This window comes from Nothoprocta perdicaria, unplaced genomic scaffold (genome assembly GCF_003342845.1).
Source record: "Nothoprocta perdicaria isolate Ctin4 unplaced genomic scaffold, notPer1 scaffold_373, whole genome shotgun sequence".
Classification (NCBI taxonomy): domain Eukaryota; kingdom Metazoa; phylum Chordata; class Aves; order Tinamiformes; family Tinamidae; genus Nothoprocta; species Nothoprocta perdicaria.
In genome coordinates this window covers 424,393-448,152 of record NW_020455614.1, presented here as the reverse complement: position 1 = coordinate 448,152, position 23,760 = coordinate 424,393, and the positions used below count along the sequence as shown (strand labels likewise).

The 23,760-nt window shown below is 32.7% G+C and overlaps 1 protein-coding gene across 1 annotated transcript in view; it reads left to right on the top strand.

Moving 5' to 3' along the window:
- Positions 1–23,760, top strand: part of DYNC2H1 (dynein cytoplasmic 2 heavy chain 1) — a 138,075-nt gene that overhangs the window by 58,251 nt on the left and 56,064 nt on the right. The window contains exons 69-82 of the mRNA XM_026044630.1: positions 227–370; positions 1,544–1,633; positions 3,073–3,138; positions 5,958–6,008; positions 7,805–7,882; positions 8,939–9,070; positions 10,840–10,912; positions 13,004–13,164; positions 16,624–16,749; positions 17,730–17,840; positions 19,566–19,721; positions 21,270–21,345; positions 21,762–21,973; positions 23,363–23,467. Coding sequence (XP_025900415.1) covers positions 227–370; positions 1,544–1,633; positions 3,073–3,138; positions 5,958–6,008; positions 7,805–7,882; positions 8,939–9,070; positions 10,840–10,912; positions 13,004–13,164; positions 16,624–16,749; positions 17,730–17,840; positions 19,566–19,721; positions 21,270–21,345; positions 21,762–21,973; positions 23,363–23,467 — 1,581 coding nt within the window. The remainder of the gene's footprint in view (positions 1–226; positions 371–1,543; positions 1,634–3,072; positions 3,139–5,957; positions 6,009–7,804; positions 7,883–8,938; positions 9,071–10,839; positions 10,913–13,003; positions 13,165–16,623; positions 16,750–17,729; positions 17,841–19,565; positions 19,722–21,269; positions 21,346–21,761; positions 21,974–23,362; positions 23,468–23,760) is intronic.

Here is a 23,760-nt window from a genome sequence, read left to right as displayed (position 1 = left end):
TATAAAAATTGCTGTAAATAATCTGTTTTWAAAAAAAAAATAAAAATAGTAAAGGYGGTGTTGATGTCTGGAGTGGTTGTCCCTCCCTTTGAAGATTATGAAATGATTTTGTTTTCTAAATCAGTGGAATTAATCCATGTTTTTCTAGGTAAATTGTATAAATATGCAATATCCGATAGGTGGCAGTAAGAAACTGATTTTGATTATTGTTTCTTTTTATCCACAGGAGCGAGATGCCTATCTTCCATTAGCTGAGAGTGCTAGCAAGATGTACTTTATTATTTCTGACTTGTCCAAAATTAATAATATGTACCGTTTTAGTCTGGCGGCTTTCCTAAGGCTTTTTGAAAGAGCTCTTCAAAGTGAGCAGGTATTTGATTTTTCTGCTGCATTCACAGCTTCAGAAAAAGTCTTCTTTGATCTTTAGAATTTAGAAGTTGCTGTGGTCGTTTTTTAGAGAATGACATGTAAAAAGTAGCAGTGGGTAACTGTTGTGATAAAGATATTCAGAACACATGACAATTTTTTAATATTATTTACATGATATATGAATATAAATTGCTGCACTATCTGAAAACAAGCAATTCCTTTTTGTAATTTCATGCATTTTATTTGTTTAAGATTAAAACAAATTAGGAAACCCAAGACTGATAATAACTTCAATTTATTTAAATATTAACCTTCAGTCATGACCTCATGTGGAAAGAAAGCTGATTCTATCAGTAAGAGGTAGAATAATAAAAGACCCATAATTTTACGTGATTCAATTTTGAAAGATCAAACCTTTATCTATTTGTTTTATATACATGTAAGCATGTAAGCAGTCCATATTTTTCTCCTTTTAGCCTTTTTCTTTTAACTTTTGTTTTTGTATTCTAATGGCCAGTATCTTCTTATTGAAGAACCTTTTTTGATTTTATCTCTTATCTTCTTGTTCTTTAGAAGTAATGAGGCACCCTTCTTTTTGTGTAACTTTCTGTTTTGGTCTCTGAAATCCATCTTTTTTCTATTTGTTTCCAATTTAAAAGTGCTTCACAATCTTTTCATCATAGTACTTTTGGATATCTATAATCCCCTTGTTTTCCAGTATCCATGTTTACAGCTTTCCTTCAACTCCAATCTAGTCATTACTCAGACATGGTTCTGACTATGTAACAGGTACCCTTTGAAATCCTTCACCTGTTCTTTCTTTTGTGTGTGTGTGTGCGTGTTTGTCTGTCCKCTTGCACTTACTAAGTTCTCTTTTAGGCATTGGAAAGGTGTTAGTTAGAAAGGTGTTTTTAAAAGACATAATGTTCACGGTCAAATATTCACTTCTTAATGGTTGTGTGTGAACATATCATCATTTAGTTGGGTGCTGCATGTGAGCTCAATGGAAAAAATCATGTTTGCAGAAATAATGCACATAATAGTGCCACACAGAGACCAGGTTTTATTTCGATCTAGAAGAATTTTTTAATTAAGARTGAACAATTTAAAAAAAAAGTACATAAAATGTAGTTTTTTATTTCAAACATTTTGTAAGTCCAAATTTTATTTTTAGTCTTCRGATAATACTGAAGAAAGAATGAAGTTGCTGATTGACTTATTGAAGCATATGGTCTATGAATACGTTTGTCGTTGTTTGTTTAAGGTAAGATTATATTTTTCTTGTTTTTTTTTCAGTGCACTGTATTTAAATGATTCTTTCATAAACAAAATTTGGTCTACTTTAGGTAAGAAATATTATGTCAGAACATATATAATTATACAAAAAATTACAAGTTCAATAATTAAACATGTAAAATTGAGCACTGAAAATTAAGGTATGACAAATGAAAATTGCTTGTGCACATTTCTTTGCAGTGGAATTTTTAATGAGCAAAGACTCTTTTTAACCTAGACTTATCTCTGCTTGAGATTTAATTCCTCCTCTCTATATCATTCTTGTTATTTATCATCTCCTGGAATCCCCACTCTTCTGACCAGTCTTCATTCTGCTCAATCATGTTTCTATCATTTCTTAAATAAGAATTTTTGGTCTAGCAGTCCTGATGAAAGTTTGTGTTTTCTTTTTTTTTTTTTTTTTTTTTTTTTTTTTTTTTTTCAAAAGGAAACTAAAGATTATGGAAATACTCTTTAATACTCTTTTCTTTTTCCTCCCTCCTCAGATTTTTACCAGCTGAYTTATTTTTCTTCATTTCTTTCCCCGTTCTTCCATATAATGTTTTTAGTGTATTTCTTGTTTACTCATCATTGAAATTAGACAGCTTCTTGCTGTCTTGACATTATGATAGGTTATACCTCTCATTTTCTATTTTAATTCTTACTTTTCAATAGAGCAGTTATATCAGGAGGTGTTTGTTTTGTTAATCGCAAGCTGCTAACACAGTAATAATACACAGTAGGCCTACATAGAGCATTTGGGTAGTAACAGAAATTATACAAGTCTGGAATTTGATTAGTGAGAATGGAGAAATTTGGAGAGATTTGATCTCYCAAAATCTAGCTACACTATATTTAGGATGCAAAATAGTCATATTGATATTAATTAGGGTTATGGTTTCTCAGACTTTTGGTGGATTTCCATGATGTTGGAAGAAAGTAAATTCCCGAGTCATGAGTCTGTAATGTTATTTTTATACACTTGAAAAGATTTTGAAAACAAAGTGCAAATGGGAGATTTCCAGTATGAAAGACTTTTAATTTAAATTGGAATTTAGAAGATATTAAAAATGTAGAATACCATGCAGACCAATAGTCCACCTAGAGTAATGTGTGTTCTAACAAGGGCCTTTTGACAGAACAAATAAACTGGTCATTCCATCATCAGTGTATGTAAATATTCTCTTCTATCCAAGTTGATTCATCCCCCTTATTTATATGTAGTTAGATCTGGCGATTGGATTAACRTTTGTGTCTAGTTTTCAGAGGTATGCAGTGATCTTGAATTAGGAAATGGGTCACTATGCCTATACTATGAATTACAGGTGTTTAATAAGTKAAATTTTGTTAGTTAACTTTCCTCACGAGAAAAGGAGAAAAGTGATATGCGCTGAATATATAAATACATTTTGTCTGCTTTTATTTCAGGCTGACCAGCTAATGTTTGCTCTACATTTTGTACGAGGAATGCATCCTGAACTCTTTGAAGAGAATGTAAGTACTGAAGAAAAAAATTCCCCATGTGATTTACTTAAACTTAAGCCGAGGAGTAAATAATTAGATGAAAAGTCTTTTTCAGTAAAAATAAGACCTATGATATGAGATTTTTTAGTGCTTGTATTTCCATATGATAGGTAATTTACAAAAATTATGGATGATAARATTGTGTTTATTAGGTTCAGAGTTGGACATTATCATGAGAAAGGCAAGTAGAAGGTTGCTTTCCAAATAGGGATCTGAAAAAAGGTACTTGTGTGACCTATTTTTCTGTTGGCCCACAACATGCAATCTCTTTAKGGAGGGCTCTTGCATGATTTTGCAGGCATGATATGAATGCTTCCTCTCATTGTGTGTCTTTATCCATAATTTTAATCAAATATAAACATTTCCCCGTAAAGTTGATTGTACATCTGTTTTGTTTGTTTTTGATTGAGGTTTGTTCACGCATCCTCCCTTGGTATTGGAAAGCAGAAAACAAATGCAAATTCAAGAGAGAAATTAGTCTTACGCTAGTCTGAAATTAGTCTGATTCTGCTATTCACTGTTGTAGACACTTAGGACACAAGGTCTTCCTGGCTGGTAAAGTAATGAGGTTATCTTTTGGGCATTTTATCTAATGCTTCAATACTTAATACTGAAGAAATCCTTGTACTGGTGATCAGATTTATGGATAGTAGCCTCGGATGTGTTTGGTATAGATTCAAACCTCATTTACTAACAAGTGGCTGTCTCTCCCCTTTTCAGCCCATTTTCAGGCAAGTCCTGTATTACTTCGTGTTCATAAAAAGAAGGGAGTTACCGCATGACCACTTTGACATTGGTCTGAATAAACCTTAATCTGAAAATTCCTAATTTATGTTGTATTTTACTGTGTCTAGAGATTATCCTACTCAAAAAAAAAAAAAAAAAAAAAAAAAAAAATCCAGCAGAGTTTAGGTACTGCTAAATCCTGTTTTCAAGGTGCTGTGTGGTTCTTGGTGATAGCATGCTCAGAATAGCACGCTGAGCAATGCATAGAGAGGGTTCTTTGGGTGTTAGGTCATACTTCTGCTCAAATTAAAAGGCCATTGTGAATTTTTTGTCTTGAGTAAGATGGTGCTTTTGGAGRTCATGAACAGTCAGAATTGGTAACTAAAATAGAATTAATCTGTTTGCCCTAAACTATCTTATCAGAAACAGGAAAAACAGACACTTTAAGGAAGCAATTAATTTCATCATAAATGAGTTTTCAAAAATAGGTCAGATGATTATTTGTTAAAATTACTTCTATCCACTGCATTTACAGGTAGCCAAGATTAAATGGCTGAGATATAGATGCCAATATTTTAGTTGTGTACAATATAATGAAGTTAATTCTATAGTTTCTGCATACAGCAAAACGTCTGTATAATAGACTCAATAGAGTTGCTTAGGTAATSGCTGATTTGGGCAAATAATGAGAACCTCTGAGTATCCATAATTTTCTGTAATAGAGGCTGGAGGAATATCAGATGGTTGTAGGTGTCAACTGGTTAGAATAGAGTCCAATACAGTGAAGAGAATGAAAACCAGATAATTTGAAGGAAGCAATRGAAGTCGATAACAGGAAGGATATGGAATTAATTTAAAAGATTAAAGAAAATGATCAAAATTTTTCATGTTATTAATACACTGTAGTTCTGTGGTAGACATATAGATTGACTAAATGAAATCACATAATTTTTATTCAGTGAGACTGCTTGATAAAGATAATTACTTATTAGTAGAGACACACACTGATTGCTCTTCATTGTTAGAACTTTCCTAACTCATATATATTACTTCTTTTCAGCTTCTGAAAGTATCCTGCATTTTTTTATGTATCTTTGAGTTTGAAAACTTATTAAAGTAGAAGCTGACAAATACTTTTCTGCCTACATTAATGCCTGCCTGCATAGGCTTAAGTATTTGTGAGTGCTCTTTTATGTATTACTTCCTACCATTTAGCAAGTATTTCCATCAGCTGTTAGAGTTCTTAAGCAGCTTATTCTAGATTATATCTGATGTGTGTTCCAGCAGTATCTGCATATTCAAGAATTTGAACAAGTGAATAATAACAATATTTTTCTTCTCTAAACATAGAAATTATTTTGACTAAATCATTGCGAGAAGAGGGATCGTACAAACTGTATATTGAAGAAAATGACAATGAAGTAGTTATTCTTTGAAACTTTTGAAACTTTTAACATGGTGGTGTGAGTTACTTACCAGGCTGCTAAAGCATATTGTACATGTCCTTACTGAAGTASAGTCCTACCTGCCTCCTTTATGGATATGTATGCCAAGTATAAAAGATTTAGTTCCACACACATTTAATTCCATTACACATATTTAATGTGTATTTCCTCTTTCTCAAAGAAAGYAAAGTATTCATAATATCAATCTATTGCAGTAAATATGCCTTCTGTTTTAGTAATTGTAACTTTTGCATACGTAGCATAAAACAATATTGAAGTGTGAACTCAAAAGTTTCCTGTTTCATGTGACCAGTTGTTACCCAACCAGTATGTGTGTCCTTGCCAGCAATGTGTATTACTTCTTGCTAGTCTATTGGTGCATGACTGGGTGGGAGCTGCAGCTACTGAGAAAGCTTGGGTTGCTCTTTCTGCCTGTTATAAAGTATTGCAATCATTTAGCTTGGATTCTGCAAAAAGACTTACATACCTTTAATATGACCAAGAGTTTAAAAAATGTCTTAATTCTCAGAATCTAGGATTTGTTTTGTATATCTTCTGAATTGTCCCCCTGTCAGATGTCCCCCTAGCTTCTCTGAGTTGTCTATTTTTCTCCTCTAGGAATGGGACACTTTTACAGGTGTGATCATTGGAGATACCATAAAAAAATCAGTAAGCTACATTTATTTGTGAATACTGAAACAAGGAGAATATTAATTAAATCCTGAAAGGTTGTGTTTGTGTAATTGTTACATTATTTTATTAATTATATTCATATAAAACAAATTTTCACATAGTAATATGAATATTGTAAAAATGCCGACTCATTTTCTAATTTTCTAATTTTCTAAGTTTTGCCTGTCTGCTATTTTCTTGCCTTTAGTGGGATTATAGTACATGCTTTCATCTGTAAATTTAGAGTTTTAAAGTCTCGTGTAATTAAAATCAGTATTTCCATATTCTTCTTTAACTCAATTTCATATATGGTACACTTTTTGTAGGCATTGATATGATAATTCACAGTCTCCAAACTTTGTCATGCACTTTTCCCCCACCCTTCTAGTTCAACACCTGGAGATATAGTTAGGTATTAAACTCTAATCACCCTAAACGTGGATGTTTATGTGTTTTTCCCAGTGTTTCTYAATTCTGCTGTACCTGTAGGCTTTAAAAATAACCTAACAATAGAAAACGGTAGGTTCAATGCTGATACAAGTTGTTTAGAGTAGCAAATATAGTAGTGAAAAAACTACAAAGTCTAAGTGGATTTGACAATACGGAATGCTTGTTAAATATAACAGCAGTTGAGATTTAATGCAGATAAATATTAACTGATGTACCAAAACAATTCTAGATGTTGGGTTCTTAAATGTTTYCTACCAGTCTGAAGTAAGGTCTTAAGGTTAAAAATGAATATTCCCTGAAAATGTCAGGCCAGTGTTCAGTAGCAGACAAAAACAAGCAGGGATATAGATACCACTGACTCAACAGTGCAGCCTGTCACCTGATCCCACCCTTCTCCAAAAGGACAGAGGAAAACAGGAAAAAGTTCACAACAAAAAGATGACAAGTCCATTGACAGCTAGTTGAATTGTAAAGATTCTGTGCAGTTGACTTTTGTGTTCACAGGGAGACGCAAAACCTCTAGGGTCATCAGGTCTTTTGATCAGCTGTCTGCCTAAGTAAGAAAAAAGGAGAGATTAATTTTCCTTTAAATGACTTACCATTTCTGCCAGCATGTTGATTAAAATAGGTGGCATCATAGCTATTCTGTAAATAAGGCACTCATATTGGTATCTGTATTGTACTACTGCTAATGTAAGATACCTGAATACATACTTGAGGAAGGCTAAAGGTAAAAAGTAATCAGGAATGAAGAAAACAGTAGTAAAGCATGATGGAAATGAGCCAGCCTGACCATGAATGAGAGGAGACGTGCAACATAAGAGACTAGGACTGACCAATGTTGTACATCCTAAAAATTTCTTGCATCCTTGACATCCAAGGATGCAGTAGAGCTCTGGCCAGATTTTGCCAGTGCAGAGATGTCCAGGAGTGATGCTTTGTCTGGTCAGTTATGCAGAACTTGACTTTGTTTGAAGAACTTGTTTGTGAGTGTGACCATGTGCAGTGGAGTAATTTTTCAAGTCACTTGTTCGCAGTGCAGGTGCAAATGGCCAATCTTGTGAATCGCTTGTTTTTAATAAAAATCTACCTAGAGTGTGAATGTGACATACAGATACTCTAAATAATAAAATATTTTAAAGCTGAAATAGTTAACCAAGTGTTGATGGAAACAATGTATTTCAAATTTAACTTATTGGTAGCTCTTTTTTTGTTATTCTACTTATTCATTATCATGTAAAAGAACAAAGAAAGACTCCCGAAAAGATTTTCATCAWTTGCATTGTTTGTTTGTTTTCAAAAAAAGTATTTTTTGCATATAATGTATAATTTACTTTAATAAGGATACACAAAGAAGTGTTCGTGACCAGCTTCCCTCTTGGATAGAGCAGGAGCGAGCCTGGGCCGTTGCATCTTTGAAGGTATAGATCACATAATAATTTGAATTTAACTTGGTCTCTGGTTTTAAGAAATAGTAATGTGGATTTGAAAACTCAAATATTTGTCAGATGAAAGTGTTTTTTWATTTATTATTATCTTCCAGAAATGTAATATATGTTCAACTGGAAAGTTACCAATTTATTAATACTTTTTATTGCATCCCAATTTTTTGAGCCGTTTTATGTGATTCTTTATATATCATATTTTAATTAATGTGAACGACTCTATGAATGAATTTTACTAAGGTTAGGAAATACTGTAAGTCTGTAAAACCTATAAAGGCCTATTATGGTTTTTAAAGACAGAAAAATATACAGAGAGAAAAACTACGAAGAATGCTAAAGCATTGTTTTCTTTTCAGGTACTGTCTTTTTCACAACTTTAACAAGCTTCTTTGCATTGAATTAGATGCCATAGATGGTCAAATGGGAAACAAGTTTTCTTAGAGACATTTCAGAATTTGAAATTCTTTTGTATCAACTAGCTTCATATTAAAACCAACCAAAATTTTCTTGCTTTAATTCTTCCTGCAACAGTCTCTGTTGATGTCTGCTGGTCTGAGCATAACTAAGTGAAAATATAAATCCCTGAAATTCTGTCTGGAGGCTTTTTGCTTCCTGTATATACCTCAGCAGCAAGAAGGAAGAGTCTTGCTCTTGGGCAAGGACTTGTGCTGCTGAACCCAGAGATCATTATTTTTCATTTCTCTTTACGAGGGATCAGGAACAATTGCAATAGCAAACATAGTTGTTTGTTAGTGGTGAAGTTTTGTTAGGGACTAAAGTTTTAAAACAAAAAGCCTAAAAGTTTAAAAACAAAAGTTACAGAGAAAATACAGTTAGCATTTGTAGGGAATAGACAAGTGGTTAAATCCTACCTTTGATTTTTAACTCTGATGATCAATTTTAATAAAAAACTATATAGTATGTATAAATATTTCCATAATTATAGAGTCAGTCATATTTGTTAATTACTTAAATTATTCTATGTCCAAATGGCTACTCTTTATTATCAAACATGTACTATTTGCTTTTTAGACTTCTCTCCCTGATCTCTATCAAACACTTTGCTTTGAAGATGCAAATCTGTGGCGTACTTTTTATCAGAGCTCTGTGTGTGAACAAGACTTTCCATCTTCTGTTGTCAATAGAATGTCTTTATTTCAGCAGGTAATATTTTAATACAAAATTATTTTAAAATATTTATGATTTTGACATTCAAAATTTGAAATGAATTTCATATCTTAGGAGTTAAGCCTTCAGGCTTTTAAGCAGTAATAATATCTACATTATCCTATAGCTTGAATAGCTTAATTTACATTAATATAAGTATTTTGTTTCCTACAGTATAAGTTTAGTCATGTGAGTCTGCTATATTGGCTGCAATTTAACATATCCTGCAAGTTAACAAGCTCCTTATTAATACTCACAGATTTAATTTTATGAATAGGAATTAAAAATCTTTCTTGGTTGCTTTATTACTGCTGAATTGCTCTGCTTGTAGACCATTATTAATTTAGATTATCGTTAAATGAACAATAATTGCAATATCGTTAGTGTGCTAAATGCACATGAACTTGCCTGAAACCCACAAAATACTGTAAAGATCACTGCTTTTTGAAATGTTATTCACTGAATAACATTTCTGAAAGCTTAGTAATTAAAGAATTCTATAATATTGGAGAGGGAGGTTCCTTCAAGTTAGGTTCATTCCTCTCTGGAAAAGAAAAATGTCATCCTCTTGTGTTTATGGAGGAAAAGTTGTAGTTACTTACCTTCAAAAGATGTGAACTTCACTTGAAGCAACTTCAAATAAAATTAAGGCCATCCATATCCAAAGAAGGGTTGGGGCATGTGACCATCTGGTTTCAGGCTGATTAGCTCTTAGGAACTTTCTGTGTAAAAATATAAGACTTTCTAAAATAGTATGTTCTTAGGAGCAAACCATTTTTCAAAGGTGTGATCTGGATTGTATTTAATTTGCTTAAGTGCAGAMCAGCAAAACTTAAGATGTACAATGTGTCATCGTCAAAATTGTTACATGTTTATCAGAAAATTTAATTACCAACATACTATGTGCCTGGGTCATTGCATAGAAAGCATGATTGCTCTAACAAGAAGATATTGAAAACATCTGGTCAATTTTATGCACCAGTGATAAGTTAGTTTCTTTCAAATTGTATGTTAATAGCAGTGCAGATGTATTTCAAATCTTAAAAGCACCTTCTTAAAAATTTAATTAAAGCACCTTCCAAGAAAAAGCGCCCTAAAACTAAAACATCTTTCAAAATTAACAAAAATAGTTACAAWCTAGGAAAATGAAATATTGTGGTAGGTTCAGAATTTTGTTTTACAGTGCTGTATATGAGGGAATAGGATCAATAGGGCCGGTAATTTTACTACTGAAGAGGAATTAGTTGCCACCAGTTGTCTGCACTCAATATAATGCAAGGAGGTAACTGAAAATTAGGTAGCTAGAACGGAATTTTTGATGTATTCTCTATCAGAATTGATCAGTTGCTCATGGTCTGTAGTCTTTCATGTACTGGAAACATAACAGTGTTTCAGAAAAAAACTCTTTAAGATGCTCTTAAACAGAGGAAATGCTTTCAAAATTGATTTTGACTGTATTATATCACTAAAAACATGGCCATTAGTTTTTTTTAGGTAAGAAGTTATTAATACAGGTGTAAATTATAGATGAATAGTATCAAGCTAAGTTTGCTTTCTTAGCATTTGAGCTTCCAGCATAGTGTGCATATTTTTCCTAGTTCCATTTTACAAATAGACATTAGGTGTAGAGTTGGTTTTTTAATATGTAAGGTTTTTTTTCCTATGAAGAAGTTTAAAGAAATTATATTATTTTGGAGAAGTTTTGCTTTTTATTGTCACAAAGTATTTTTACATGCTCACCTGTTCTGAATATTATTTATTTTGAGGTACTTGTGGTCCAGGCTGTCCGGCCAGACAGACTACAGAGTGCCATGGCCCTTTTTGCATGTAAAGCTCTAGGTAAGTTATTTTTTCCCTGGAATGCTTCCACACAATGATAAAATCTTCTTTTTTTTTTTTTTTTTTTTTTTTTTCTTGCAATGTGTGTATTTTATTTTATAATTCTTATGGAATTCCTAAGTGTTAGAATTTGGAAAAGAAAATACTGTAAATAGATTTCCTATTTTTATTCCTGTAAATTGTGATTATAGAGTGCTTTTTAAATGACTTGGCCTGCACTGCATAGTGGTTTTAAATATAGTAAACGATCTGTCAGATCCTTTCAGGTATTCTTTAGCACTACAATAATTAAGAAAGARTGGTGAATGGTTTGGTGCAAGTTTTAAACAGCAGCACTTTGTTTAAAAAGTAAATGGATATGAGAACCTTTTGTAGTGTCCAGAGGCTTTTATATCTCAGAGACTTCTGAACTGGAAGTAATGACAACAAAAGACTTGCTGAATTTTCCTGTGATAAGATTGTACAACTGCTTTGTGCACCTGTATAGAGAATGAATTTCCGCAATATTGTCTGACAGTCAGTCTCACAACATTAATTTATAATCCTAAAGGATATTACCTTCTGTTGTTGCTGTCTTCTCACTTCAATTGATGCTTTCAGAACCAGATTCTTCAGAGAATTTGAAACACCAGTGAAAAAATTATAATTCGTCTCCAACAAAATAAAAGTTAATAAAGTTTACTCTTTTGAATTTTTGATAAAATTTTGATCTAAATTTTTTATCTAAATTCTAAAATATTAAKAATCTGAATAATAATAACAATAATGATTCAGAATTCTCAATCTTTATTTTTCTTGTATTGCTTATTGCTTTCTTGTATTGCTTTTCTTATATTGCTCAGCCAGGTTGTAGTGGAAAGGAAAACAATCCCTTGATTTATATTAATTTTGATTAATCCTGGCTAATTTGTTTGTATAGATTTGCTTTTTTTGGCTTTTGACCAAACTATTGTAGGTGTTTCCATTCCTTATGTCAGTGAAAAAATGTTAAGGATGGATTTACTGATCTTTGTCAGAAAAAGGTTACCATGAACACATTTTGRAAGAATGATTAGAAATTTACTGTGTTGGGTAGCGATTTTTACAAGGCTAAGCTTTTTGCCAGAGCTTGTGCATACATCCAAGTTTGGCCATTGCATGATTCACTGAAAATCAACTTGTATATACTTCTCAGACACTTTCAGAATTCTGACAGTTAAGAGCCCCTGAATAGTCTGTCCTGACTAAGTATGTTAGCGCTGAGCTAACATACAGAGCAACTGAGCAACAGCACTGAGCAACCCCTTTTCATTTCAGTTGCGTGTTAAGGTTCTTCTAGGGTTTAGGGCTTGTTGGTAGCAGAACTCATCAAGAGGGCTGCCCAGGTCAAATGTCTGTTGATTTCAGTTTTTCTCTGCACTTTTATTACCAAAGCCTCTACACTTCTAATAAATACAAAATGAAAATATATGTCAATATTAGCTTTAATTCATTTTTATTAAGCATTTTGATTGATAATGATTTTTAAGTTATTTGCATCTATTAGGGTCTCTATGTAGACCAGCCTGACTTGTTACATTCACATTACAAAGGATTGTTCTGTGGGAGGTAGTAGTAGAAGTCTAGAAGCAGAATAAGCCCACAAGGAAAAGTATATGGCATCTTATAATAGTTGTGGTAGAGATGCCACTGACTTAGGCTTCTGTGTCCTGCTTTACTTCCTGAAGACCCATGTAACTAGCACCTGACTGTTGAAGAACCAGTTTAAATAGACATTGAAAATATGTGGTTAAAATTACTTGAATTTATGATCCATTTAGACACGTAGTTTTGGGTTTGTGTATAAGTGCCTTGCTTATAACAGGTCAACATTCTTTTTAAGCAACCTTAAGGGCTTTTTATAGGAGGGGAAAAAAATATCACACAGAACAAACAAACAAAAAACTTGCAACCAAACTTAAAACCACAGTAGAAACAGTATCTGTCTTAAGAAAACACAACAACAACAAAAAACAGGAGTTTATGTTGTTATTTGTGTAGCAGGATAAAATCTTCCAAAGAGCACTCCATCCTGTCTGATCATTTAATTGTCTTGATATTTCTGATTTATAGGAATTAAGGAATTGTCTCCTCCACCTCTGAATTTGAAACGTCTGTATAAAGAGACTCTGGAATTTGAGCCCATCTTGATAATTATTTCTCCTGGTGCTGATCCTTCTCAAGAATTGCAAGAATTGGCCAGTATCGAAAGAAATACTGAATGCTACCATCAGGTCAGTTTTGGATAAGCATAATGGAAAAGCAGAGGGCATTCTCCTGACTAGGAGAAGAGAAACAGGAGATCATGGATTGGAAGAGACCAAAACAAAGCGAGAATAATAGATGCCCAAGTATTAAGTATTAAAGTGTAGAATAATCCAAACATAAGAAAAAAAAACTAATGAAAACGGGATTTAATAATTCCTGTCCTTTTAAAACTTCTGTATTCCATTTCTTTTTAACAGAAAATGTAAATCAGAATTTCAATGTTTTTGAATACTTTCGTACTCTGTGAATTTTAGGAAAATATTTCAGAAATCATATAAGTAAATATTGAATAATTAATGCTTGATAGGTGTTCCAGAATAGAGTTTTGATATTTCAAATCTGTTTCACAATATGCCCTAAGGTTGAYAGTGGTGAAGCTCTGATTTCAGAAATACACATCACCAGATGTATTTGCCCTGCCAATTTGGCAGTTGTTTTTTTTTCCATTGTGTGCAACTTCTTCCCATAGYTTTTAAATAAAAAATTGAACTTTTGAGCATAGTTCTTCTTGGGAAGATTTTGAACAGCAACTGTACTGTGAAGAAATTACTTATAGAGTCTATATCACTTTGTTTCAAGTTGAGTGTATTCCAAGGTATTGAAAACAACTCTTAAAAAATAAAAGAAAAAAAGAAAGAAAAAAATATAAATCTAATATATATATATATATATATATATTAGAGTTATGGACAAATATAGGTTGGAGGAGATATCCAGAGCATACTCGAGTCTCTGTCTATTTGAGTCTTGAACCACTACCATGATGGGCATCTCACAGCATCTCTAGGCAACTTGTTCCAGTATTAGATCACCCTTATGGGATTTTTTTCTTGCTTATATCAAGTCACTGTTTCTCATGTTCCAATTTATGCCCACCTCCAGGAAGTGTCTGGGATCTATATTCTCTATATCTTCTAATTAATGATCTGAAGACAGCAACAAGATCTCCCTTTCTCCAAGCTAAACAAATTTAGCYCCTTGTATGTTATGTTTTCTAGTTCCTGACTGCTTTAGTGGTTTTCACTGGACTTGTTCCGTTGCATCCATGTTTTTCTCGTATCAAGGAGCCCAAATCTGAACACAGTACTCCAGATTTGGCCTTGCAAGTGTCACACAAAGGCAGAAGGATCAGTTTCCTGGGACACTTCACTACATTCTTGCTAGTATTGCTAGTATCTTGCTAGTATTCTAGTATCTTGCTAGTATTCTTGCTAGAACTCCCAGATGGAGTTCTTTGCTGGAAGTGTACATTTCTGGCTCATGTTCAACTTGTTATCCACCAGGACCTCCTTTCAGTGAATATGATTGTTGGCAGGGCTGTAACTGAGAGGAAATTGGGCAGGCTGGAGGAATGATCCAGCAGGAACATCACAAAATTCAACAAGAGCAAGATCAAAATCCTTTCCCTGGGAAAGAAACCCCTGCAATGGCAAAGGCTGACAACTGACTGCCTGTGCAGCAGCTCCATTGAAAGGACTGGGCAGAATTGGTAGACAGCAAGGTGGACATGAACTAGTAGTGTAGTAAAGAAGCCTTTGCGGGGACCTAACAACAGACTTCCAGTACCTGTGAGGAGATGACGACCGAGGAAATGGAGTTGACTGTGAGACTTTGCAGTTGACTGTGAGAAGATCTAGGAAAGAAACTTTTTCCTCATAAGGACAACCAAATATCAGAACAAATAGCTCCGAAAGATTTCCAGTCTTCATCCTTGGAGGTTTCCAAAACTGAACAAAGCCCAGAGTATCTAGTCTGATCTTTCATAGCTGATCCTACTTTGAGCTGTGGGTTGGACTAAACACTCGCTGAAGTCCAGAATTATTCTACAAATAAGGTGATTTTTCAAATCACAGTATTAATGAACTTCTTTATATCTGTCTGTAAAACCTTTTCCCCTTCTGCCACTTAAGATATTCAGGAGGCTTTGTTATCTGGATGATCACTGTTTAGCATACAAATGAAAAATGCCAAGTTTAATGTTGCTTTTAAACAGCCCTTGAAATTGTTCCTTTCCTGGAATATGCACTGGTGTAATATATTTTTCTCATCAAATTATTAGGTTTTATATTTTATTGCCATTCTATCTAGTTGGAGAGTTTAAAAATGCATATATCTTATTCATGCTACCTCTTCTGACAATTTACCGTCTTTTTTTGGTTAGCTCTAAATGTCATTTACGTGTTAGACTTAAGAGATGTAACAAGACAAGGCATTTGAATACAGTACAGTATTCGAGTGGTACATCATCTGGAAGATGTCCTACTAATGAAAATATTTTGATAGTGTTATTTTTTCTTCGTCTTTCTCAAACATTTTATGTAGAACATAGATTTTTCTTCTTTGTTGGATCATTTCTCATAAGGGTTAAAAAAACAGACCCCTGAATTTGTGTTGTGTGCAACTACGATGTCTGGTGTCTTTATTCTCTTTCATTTATCTTTTTTTGGCTACTTTAGCTATTAGGAGATATCACAATGAGTTTGGTTCAAACAAAAGACAGGCCTCATCGTCATATAATGCTATGTAAAGACGTCAAATTCATTTGATTTATTCAAGTTTTAGGATTAAAAAAAAAAGTAGATTTCCTATTAAGGAATATTTGTTGAAGTCATAATAATCACAAAAGAGTGCAGTCTGCTTCTATTCTGTCATAGCAGTAAAGCCAAGAGGAGACGTTTCAGATACCATAAGATAACTTTCTTTTCAATCTGTTCTGTGCAGAATTTTTTGTTACTGGATTGCCTCCAGTAGGATTTTAGGGAAGAATCAAAGTGAATGCTCTCTAAAATTAGTTTAAAATGAATTGCTGTTGTAATTGTGCCCTAACAGATTATTATTTTCAATGTTTACTATTCCTCTGAAAATTCAATTTTGAACCTTTATCTTTGCGTTTATAGATCCAACTGTGTTTTAGCAATAGTGTACTACTATAAAATGCAGAAAAGACTTTTTGCATTATCTCCCAGTTGGAAAGGGGACGACAGTTCTCCACTCATCTCAGTATGATCGCTTGATAGTTTCTCTTGAAAGGAAGTTGTAATTTACAGTTAAAAGCATTTTTTTTCARTTTTCCTACTTTTATAGTATCAGCAGTTGTACATTACTATARTTTAGACACTGATACTTGATTTCTTTCTATGAATTCCCAGGGAATAGGTGCATTGTCAACAAGTGATACATGTTCTTTCCATAACGTGATTAGATAATAATAATAATTTTTTTTAAAAAAGCTGTAGTCATATATTGCATATATTGCAAAGAAAACACTGTATTTCTATTAATCTTTAGAAAAACCTATTGGCAATTCTGGTTATAGTTAAAACACGTTCTTTTTTAACATAGATAGACTGACTTAGAAAAACTTCGTTTTTAGCTGTTAAGTAAATTCTGACAAATTCCTGATGCAACTATTTCTTTATTTTCAGATCGCAATGGGCCAAGGCCAAGCYGACCTAGCTATTCAAACTTTAAAAGAATGTGCACACAATGGAGAATGGCTGTGTTTAAAGAACCTACATCTTGTYATATCTTGGCTTCCTGTATTGGAAAAGGTGAGGCTAACTAGAAAATATGTCCGAAACACAGAACTGAAAGATTAGTCTGGAATATTTCTGATACAATCAGTTATTTTAATGCTGGTATATTAAAATTCCAACAATGGAAAACTGAGATGATAAATGAAAGCTTTGAAGGTTTTTTAATCATAAATAATACTAAATTCTTCAATCTAAAAGCAGTTTATTCCTTAAAGTGAACAGAAGTTTCTTATTTCTGAAGAACATATTATTGAATATGTTAGAATTTTTACTAAATTTAATATACCCTATATATAGACTAGTTTCACAGAGGAGCTTCAATTTAGTTCTCATGTGAAGGTTAAAGCTTTTTAACTTACGACTTATGACTTCTCTTAGCTGTCTTCTAGCCAAACATGATAACTGCAGGATACCCTGCGGATGATTCTGCTTGAACTAGCATATTGCATTTTTTCTTAAATATCCTACATCCAAGACTCTAGATCCTTTACATATCATATGGGATCTCCCTCAACATTCTTATAGATAAAGTGATGAAATACAGATTTAGTAGTAACTCGGTGAAATGGATTGAAACCTGACTGACCTGCTGGGCTCAAAGGGTTGTAATCAGTGATACGAAGTCCAGCTAGAGGCCCTTCAATTTTGGCTCAATTTTATATGTTGGGGCACACAACTAGTGACCCATAGTCCAACTCTTCTTCTTAAGATCTTTCATCTTGTATTTAAGAGGAAGCTCCTGTATGTTTTTATGCTCTGAATTCAGAATCAGGAAAGAGCGTTGAAAATGTTTTGATGCAACACAGATGAACTTTGAATGTAAGGCATAAATAAAATGTGTAAAAACATCAGATCTTGAAGTATATTTTTGTGACTTTTGCATTTGTAACTGCATTTATTAAGTAACCTTGTGTTTGTAAAGTGGTTGTATTTTTAAAGTGCTACACAGGCATGGCTTTTAAATTCCCATTTTGCAAATAACATCTTTTCAATAGGAACTGAATACGCTACAGCCTCAACCGAACTTTCGCCTTTGGCTTACTGCAGAAGTTCATCCAAAATTTACTCCAATTTTGCTTCAATCAAGCCTGAAAATAACTTATGAAGTAAGATATATTTGGAGAGCTTTCACTGCATGTTCACAAAAAAAGAACTTCAATGCATAGTGAACGAAACATCTAGTTAGAATAAAGTTCAGATAATGTGAACTGCTTGTATGATAGATTTTGCCTTATTAGTTAATTAAAAGTAGAACAAAAATGCTATGGAATTATCCTGAAAGGTTTTCATGTTTTTAATACTGTGTGTGAAAGTTTGCTGAAGCTATGCTTTCACAGGGAGATTTATAAGATTTTCTTCTAGATACCTTTTCAAATTGAAAGCCTGAAATGAAAATTAATTTACCATGGTGAAGTATTTGTTCTCATTTCTATTCCAAAGTATTTTATGCATTTAATCAATGTTTCTTTAAAGCTAAAGCTTTTAAGAAGCTGGAGCAAGAAAGAGAACAGAGGAAATCTCTCTTCTTCCTGAATGTCCTGAATATCTGATTTAGGGTCCAATGTTGCTGAATTTCAAGAAGCCAAAATTTTTACTCTTTTATATTGATGAGAGGGCTGATTTTTAACTTTGTGAGATAGCATATTACTTGTAACAAGGTCCTCAGTAGTGCAGAAACTATAGAACTATGCAAGTTTGTCACTTTTTTTTTTTTTTTTTTAATCTATCCTTGAAAGTGTTGGACTCAGTGTCTTCAGAACNGTCCTCAGTAGTGCAGAAACTATAGAACTATGCATATTTTGTCATTTTTTTTTTTTTTTTAATCTAACTCCTTGAAAGTGTTGGACTCAGTGTCTTCAGAACAGCTGGAACTCTTCACTGATACAACTTTCTATTCCTTATCTTTTCGAGTAAAGCAAATACTTTTGTTATAATAAGAGAGCAATGATGGCCAATGACTTGTCTCATAATAATTGATTATTATATGGTTGTGGTATGCCTTAGAGTTGTGGCTGATCACGAAGTAGATATTTATTTAAAACAAAATCATAAAATATGTAGTTTTTCAATTGTTGTAAGATTTTTTTTTATAATTCTGTTGTACTTATAGTAAATTCATGCAAACATTAACAATCATTTTTCAAAAGAAAAGAAAATACTCTTATAAATATTAATGTGATTTAAATCTCTTTAAACTTTATCTCTGCCTTCTCTACAAATCATTTGAAAATGGCTAGGTATCTAATTAATCATTTTTAGTGTTTAGTATGTAATCTTTCTTATTATGTTGTCTTTACCTGTGGTTATTTCTAATGTGGTTATTTCTAGTGGCTGTATCTACCAGCAGTAAATCAGAGAAATGATGTTTTACCATCTATATCTACTGTATCTCTGTGCAAGCTACAGAGTGCTCCAAGGGCACATATCCCTTTAGCTCTGATCACAGAAATGAGAAGTGGAGTAAAGCTTATACAAGCTATGAAACCAGAAGAGAAATATGTGTGTGGAGGAAAAAAAAATAAAAAAAGACTTATTTTTAAATTCACATATTTTGATAGACTAGTATTCATCACTATATACTTGTAGTTAGGTCCTCCTAACAGTTGGTTCTGATTGTAATTTCCTTAAGTATCTTTACATTATTTTTGGTACAGATCATTCTGTTGTTAGACCATTTATTATAAGGTGATTTCTCCCTTGTTTGCTAGATTTCATTTGATTGATTCAAAAATTAAATAGTAGTAGTCATTTAAGAGTTATAATTTAAGAAAACTATAAATGAAAATATAAAACAATATGCACAGAGCAAACTGTTTTTCCTCCTGATGCAGGCACCTCCAGGTCTGAAAAAGAATCTCTTGCGAACCTATGAATCTTGGATGCCAGAGCAAATTAATAAAAAGGGAAATTTGTGTCGAGCCCATTCTCTCTTTTGCTTAGCGTGGTTTCATGCTGTTTGCCAAGAAAGAAGAAATTACATTCCTCAGGTAACTTTTTGTTTGCTAACATTTTACAAAACTTTATTTGTTAGTTTTTGTACTTGGAAGTGTTTTTCCTCACGTTTATGTGTGGTCATGTTCAGAGATGAGAAAGGCTTGGATGCTTCTGCTGCCTACTTTTGTTATTGTCTCTGAACTCCCTGTAAAATGAGATCTTGGTAGTCTGAATTCTTGGCCCGTGTAAAGTGCCTTCTGACAGATACTGCAGGTATTGTGTGATTTGTGTCCTAGATGATCCTGATGTGGAAGTGAAGTGCCATGGAAAAGATTCTGTGATTTCTTCCTGCTAGAGACAAGAAAAAAATAAACCTCCTCTCTAGGAGGCAAGGCAGAAACTGGTTTCTAAACACACTTTGGAAACATGCATTGTTGAATGGATGCAAGTAACAGTTATGCCTTCTGAATAGTGGAAGCTGTACARAAGAGGAGGCATTTAGATCAAGCAAGACTGTCTTCTCTCTTTCTAAATGTAAATCCTGTTGAAGGGAATAACAGGAGAATATGTTCATTTATACAAGGATTATAGTGGACTTCCAAGACTGTAAATTGTTTCTTCCTCAGCTAATTTTTTTTTTCTTAAAACAAATACTTTCTGGCTTTGGGCATTTAAATTAACAGAAATAAAAAAAAAAATTCTATGACTTTTTTTATTTAGATTAATGATGAAAATAACCTGCCTTCTGTTGGGTTTGATCTGTCAGAGACTGGAACTTTTGAGCTTTTGCTTCTTTTTAGTTTATGAGTTGTAGATTCATCTGCTTCTTCCAAGAACATTCAGCAAAAAGTTTGACTTTGGATATGTTCAAGAAGTGGAATGGGTGGAAACATTTCAAATGCTATCTGATGCATGACCTATGATTTGKCTGTCTTAAGACTGATAGTCATTTGCCATCAGGTTTCCAAATGATTTATGTCGCTTGAGATAAGGATATTTCTTTCTCCTGTAACTGCTTGTCTCATCTGCAGATTTGTGCAGTGTTTGTTTTATGTTTTGCTTAAGGCTATTGGTTCCTACCATTGCTGGACTGTAATTAATGCCAGCGAAAAACTTCTATTTTATAAATAAATTTCAAGTTGATCTTCAAGGTGACTGGCAGCTGGCACATAGCTTGATTGTGATCTTCTGACCAATTGCAGATGTGACCTGGCAGTCAGCATTCCTGCTGTACGAGTAGAAATTCCTTTTCTCATTGTAATTTCTTTCTGTCAATGTAGAAGTGACATGAAATAAGGAGGATGTCTAAAATTCAGAGAAAACCTAAAAAAAAAGCAAAACAGAAACGAARTAATAATTTAATGAGTGATCTAATCACACTATCAAGAAATTTTAGCTACCATAAATGGTGTTAGAGACTAAAAGAACCTTAAATTCTTCATACTCGATGGTTTCTAATTTGTATAGTTGTGTRGAATTAAATACGTTGGTAAGGATACTGCTATTGCACTACCTCAACTGAATGTTTCTAAAGATGTACTTCATTGTACTTCATGAGCATAATTTTGTAACTTTTTTTAAAATTTCCTTTTAAATTTTAGGGTTGGACCAAATTCTACGAATTTTCTTTATCTGATCTCCGTGCAGGTTTCGACATTATTGATAGACTCTTTGAGGGTAAGTACTTTTTTTAAGGGAAGCTTACTCATCACCATAACCTGACCTCTCTGAAATTTTATTTTTTTTTATAATATTGAATACTTTCCCACTTATTTCTATAATTTGGTTATTTTATATTGTCTCTTTGTTTGGAGTAGTTCTGTTCTTCAAAACATCATTTATGTTTCTGAGAATTCATTTTTGATTTGAAACACAATATTTATTAGTTTTATCAATGAAAAATATTTACAAACTAAGTGGAGCTTGAGCCACTTATAATACTTGGTGGTAGAGAAGGAAAACAATTGGAAATGATGTATTTGTATTTAATATATTTGTGGTTTTGTGTATTTGTATTTTTGTATTTCACTGAAGAATAACTGTGATGACAAAAAGAAATGCTTTTAATGCAATGTTAAAAAATAAATTTACAGATTCCAAAGACTTTCAATGGGAATTTGTGCATGGCTTGTTTGAAAATGCAATTTATGGAGGTCGTATAGATAACTACTTTGATATGAGGGTTCTTCGATCCTATTTGGAGCAGCTTTTCAATACAAGAATCATTGGCAATTCAAATGGTAGAGGCAAGAAGATGACTAGATTCCCATATTCCATCTCTTTACCGAATTCCTGCAGTGTTTTGGTAGGTGTACATCACTTATTATCTAATATAGAAAATGACACAGATTATTTTCCAGAGCATTATGTCTACAAGCAAAGCCAGAGATGTAATGCAAATGATACCTCCATTTCTTTGAGAATTCTTTTGTGTGGAACAATATTTCCTCTGTTGTCAGAACTGTTTTGCTAGATTGTTCCACCATGGTCTTTATTTTATGGTATATGATAGAATTATGATGAAAACCAGTATGAAGAAGCTATGAAGAACTGAATAAATTAACTTGAGTCTCTTTCAACAAAGGAGATCATTATTACATTTTAATAATTTAGTATATTAACCTAGTAGCACTGTTGTACAGTACACTGTTTTTTTTATCTTCTAGATGAAATGGGGAAATATAAATTGTAAATATTTTTAAAATACATTAACAATCTGGCATAATTTGCTGATATGCTCTGGATGTTGTATGACTTTTTTTTTTTTTTTTTTGAGATAAATATCCAAATATCTCCTTTGATATTCAGGAATGTAAATGAGAGGCAGTTCACCTGAATCTGAAGAACTGCTTCTCTCTATTCTTTTACTTATTGTTATCATTACTACTGCTAGTATCATCATTACTATTACTATTATTGTTATTAACATTCATTTATATTTTGATGTAATATTCTTGTTGACTTATCTTCTCATGTACTATGAAACTATGCCAGTTAAATTACTGTCATTTTTCTATCTAAATTCTGACTTTCTAGGCTTCAAGTTTGTTTACTTTTTATTTTAAATGTGTTATTTCAGTATGTTATATACTTGTTTTATGTAGAAGAGCTGCATTAGTATAATAAAAAGGGAAGTAAATGTGCCAGACATCTGTTTGTGTAGATAGTTTGGTCAAATAGATGAACTTTTCTTCTTTTTTTGCAGTGCTTTAATCTCTTGCTATTTCTAATAGTTTTATGATTATTACTGTAAAATTTCCATACATTTATGTGCCTGAAATATTTTTATTTTAGTAGTTTTAATGAATAGAACACTAGAAATAAAACTAAATTGGATTACTTATGTCATTTGGCATATATATCTTTCCAAATAGTGTTCCCCCAGTGTTCATTGAAGAGATCTGCTCTTACAGCTTTCTCAGAACTAAGGTTCATGTCCAAGTACATCAGGTAAACTGGGGACCTGATCTTGCAACACTCGATAAGATTGCTTACGATAATTAATCAGAGTGCAATATGAATGTGTTCAGGATCAAGGACCAAGTGCACATGGTATAATGCATTAAGGTGCATCCAGAATTTCAAATACCAAATGCTTGTCCTTAGAGCCACCGTAAGAGGCTTCCAAGACCATTAGTCTGATTGACTCTACAATACTTCTTTCAGTTCTGTTTATTCTTTTCTTCTAATGTAGGATTATCGTAATATTATTGAAAGCCTTCCAGAAGATGATAAACCTGAATTTTTTGGCCTGCCTGCTAATATTGCTCGTTCATCACAACGTATGATCAGCTCTCAGGTAAGGTAGTATTTTGCATCTCTGAAGCTTTTGTCTAGAGACGCCAAATACTCATTCAACAATATGAATTTACATAGCAAAGTCAGACTAAACAGAGATATTTTTGTAGTTTTGACTTTTATCTGTAGAAACATTTTTTATCTGTAATAATCTTTACAATTTCAGAATGTAAAAGAGATTTCAAAATAAACACTACAGGAATCTCTTATAGAAGTTAGAGTTAGCTTAATTAATAGCAAGATATTTATATTTAAATCAAATGATTTACTAATAATTTTATACATTATTTTACT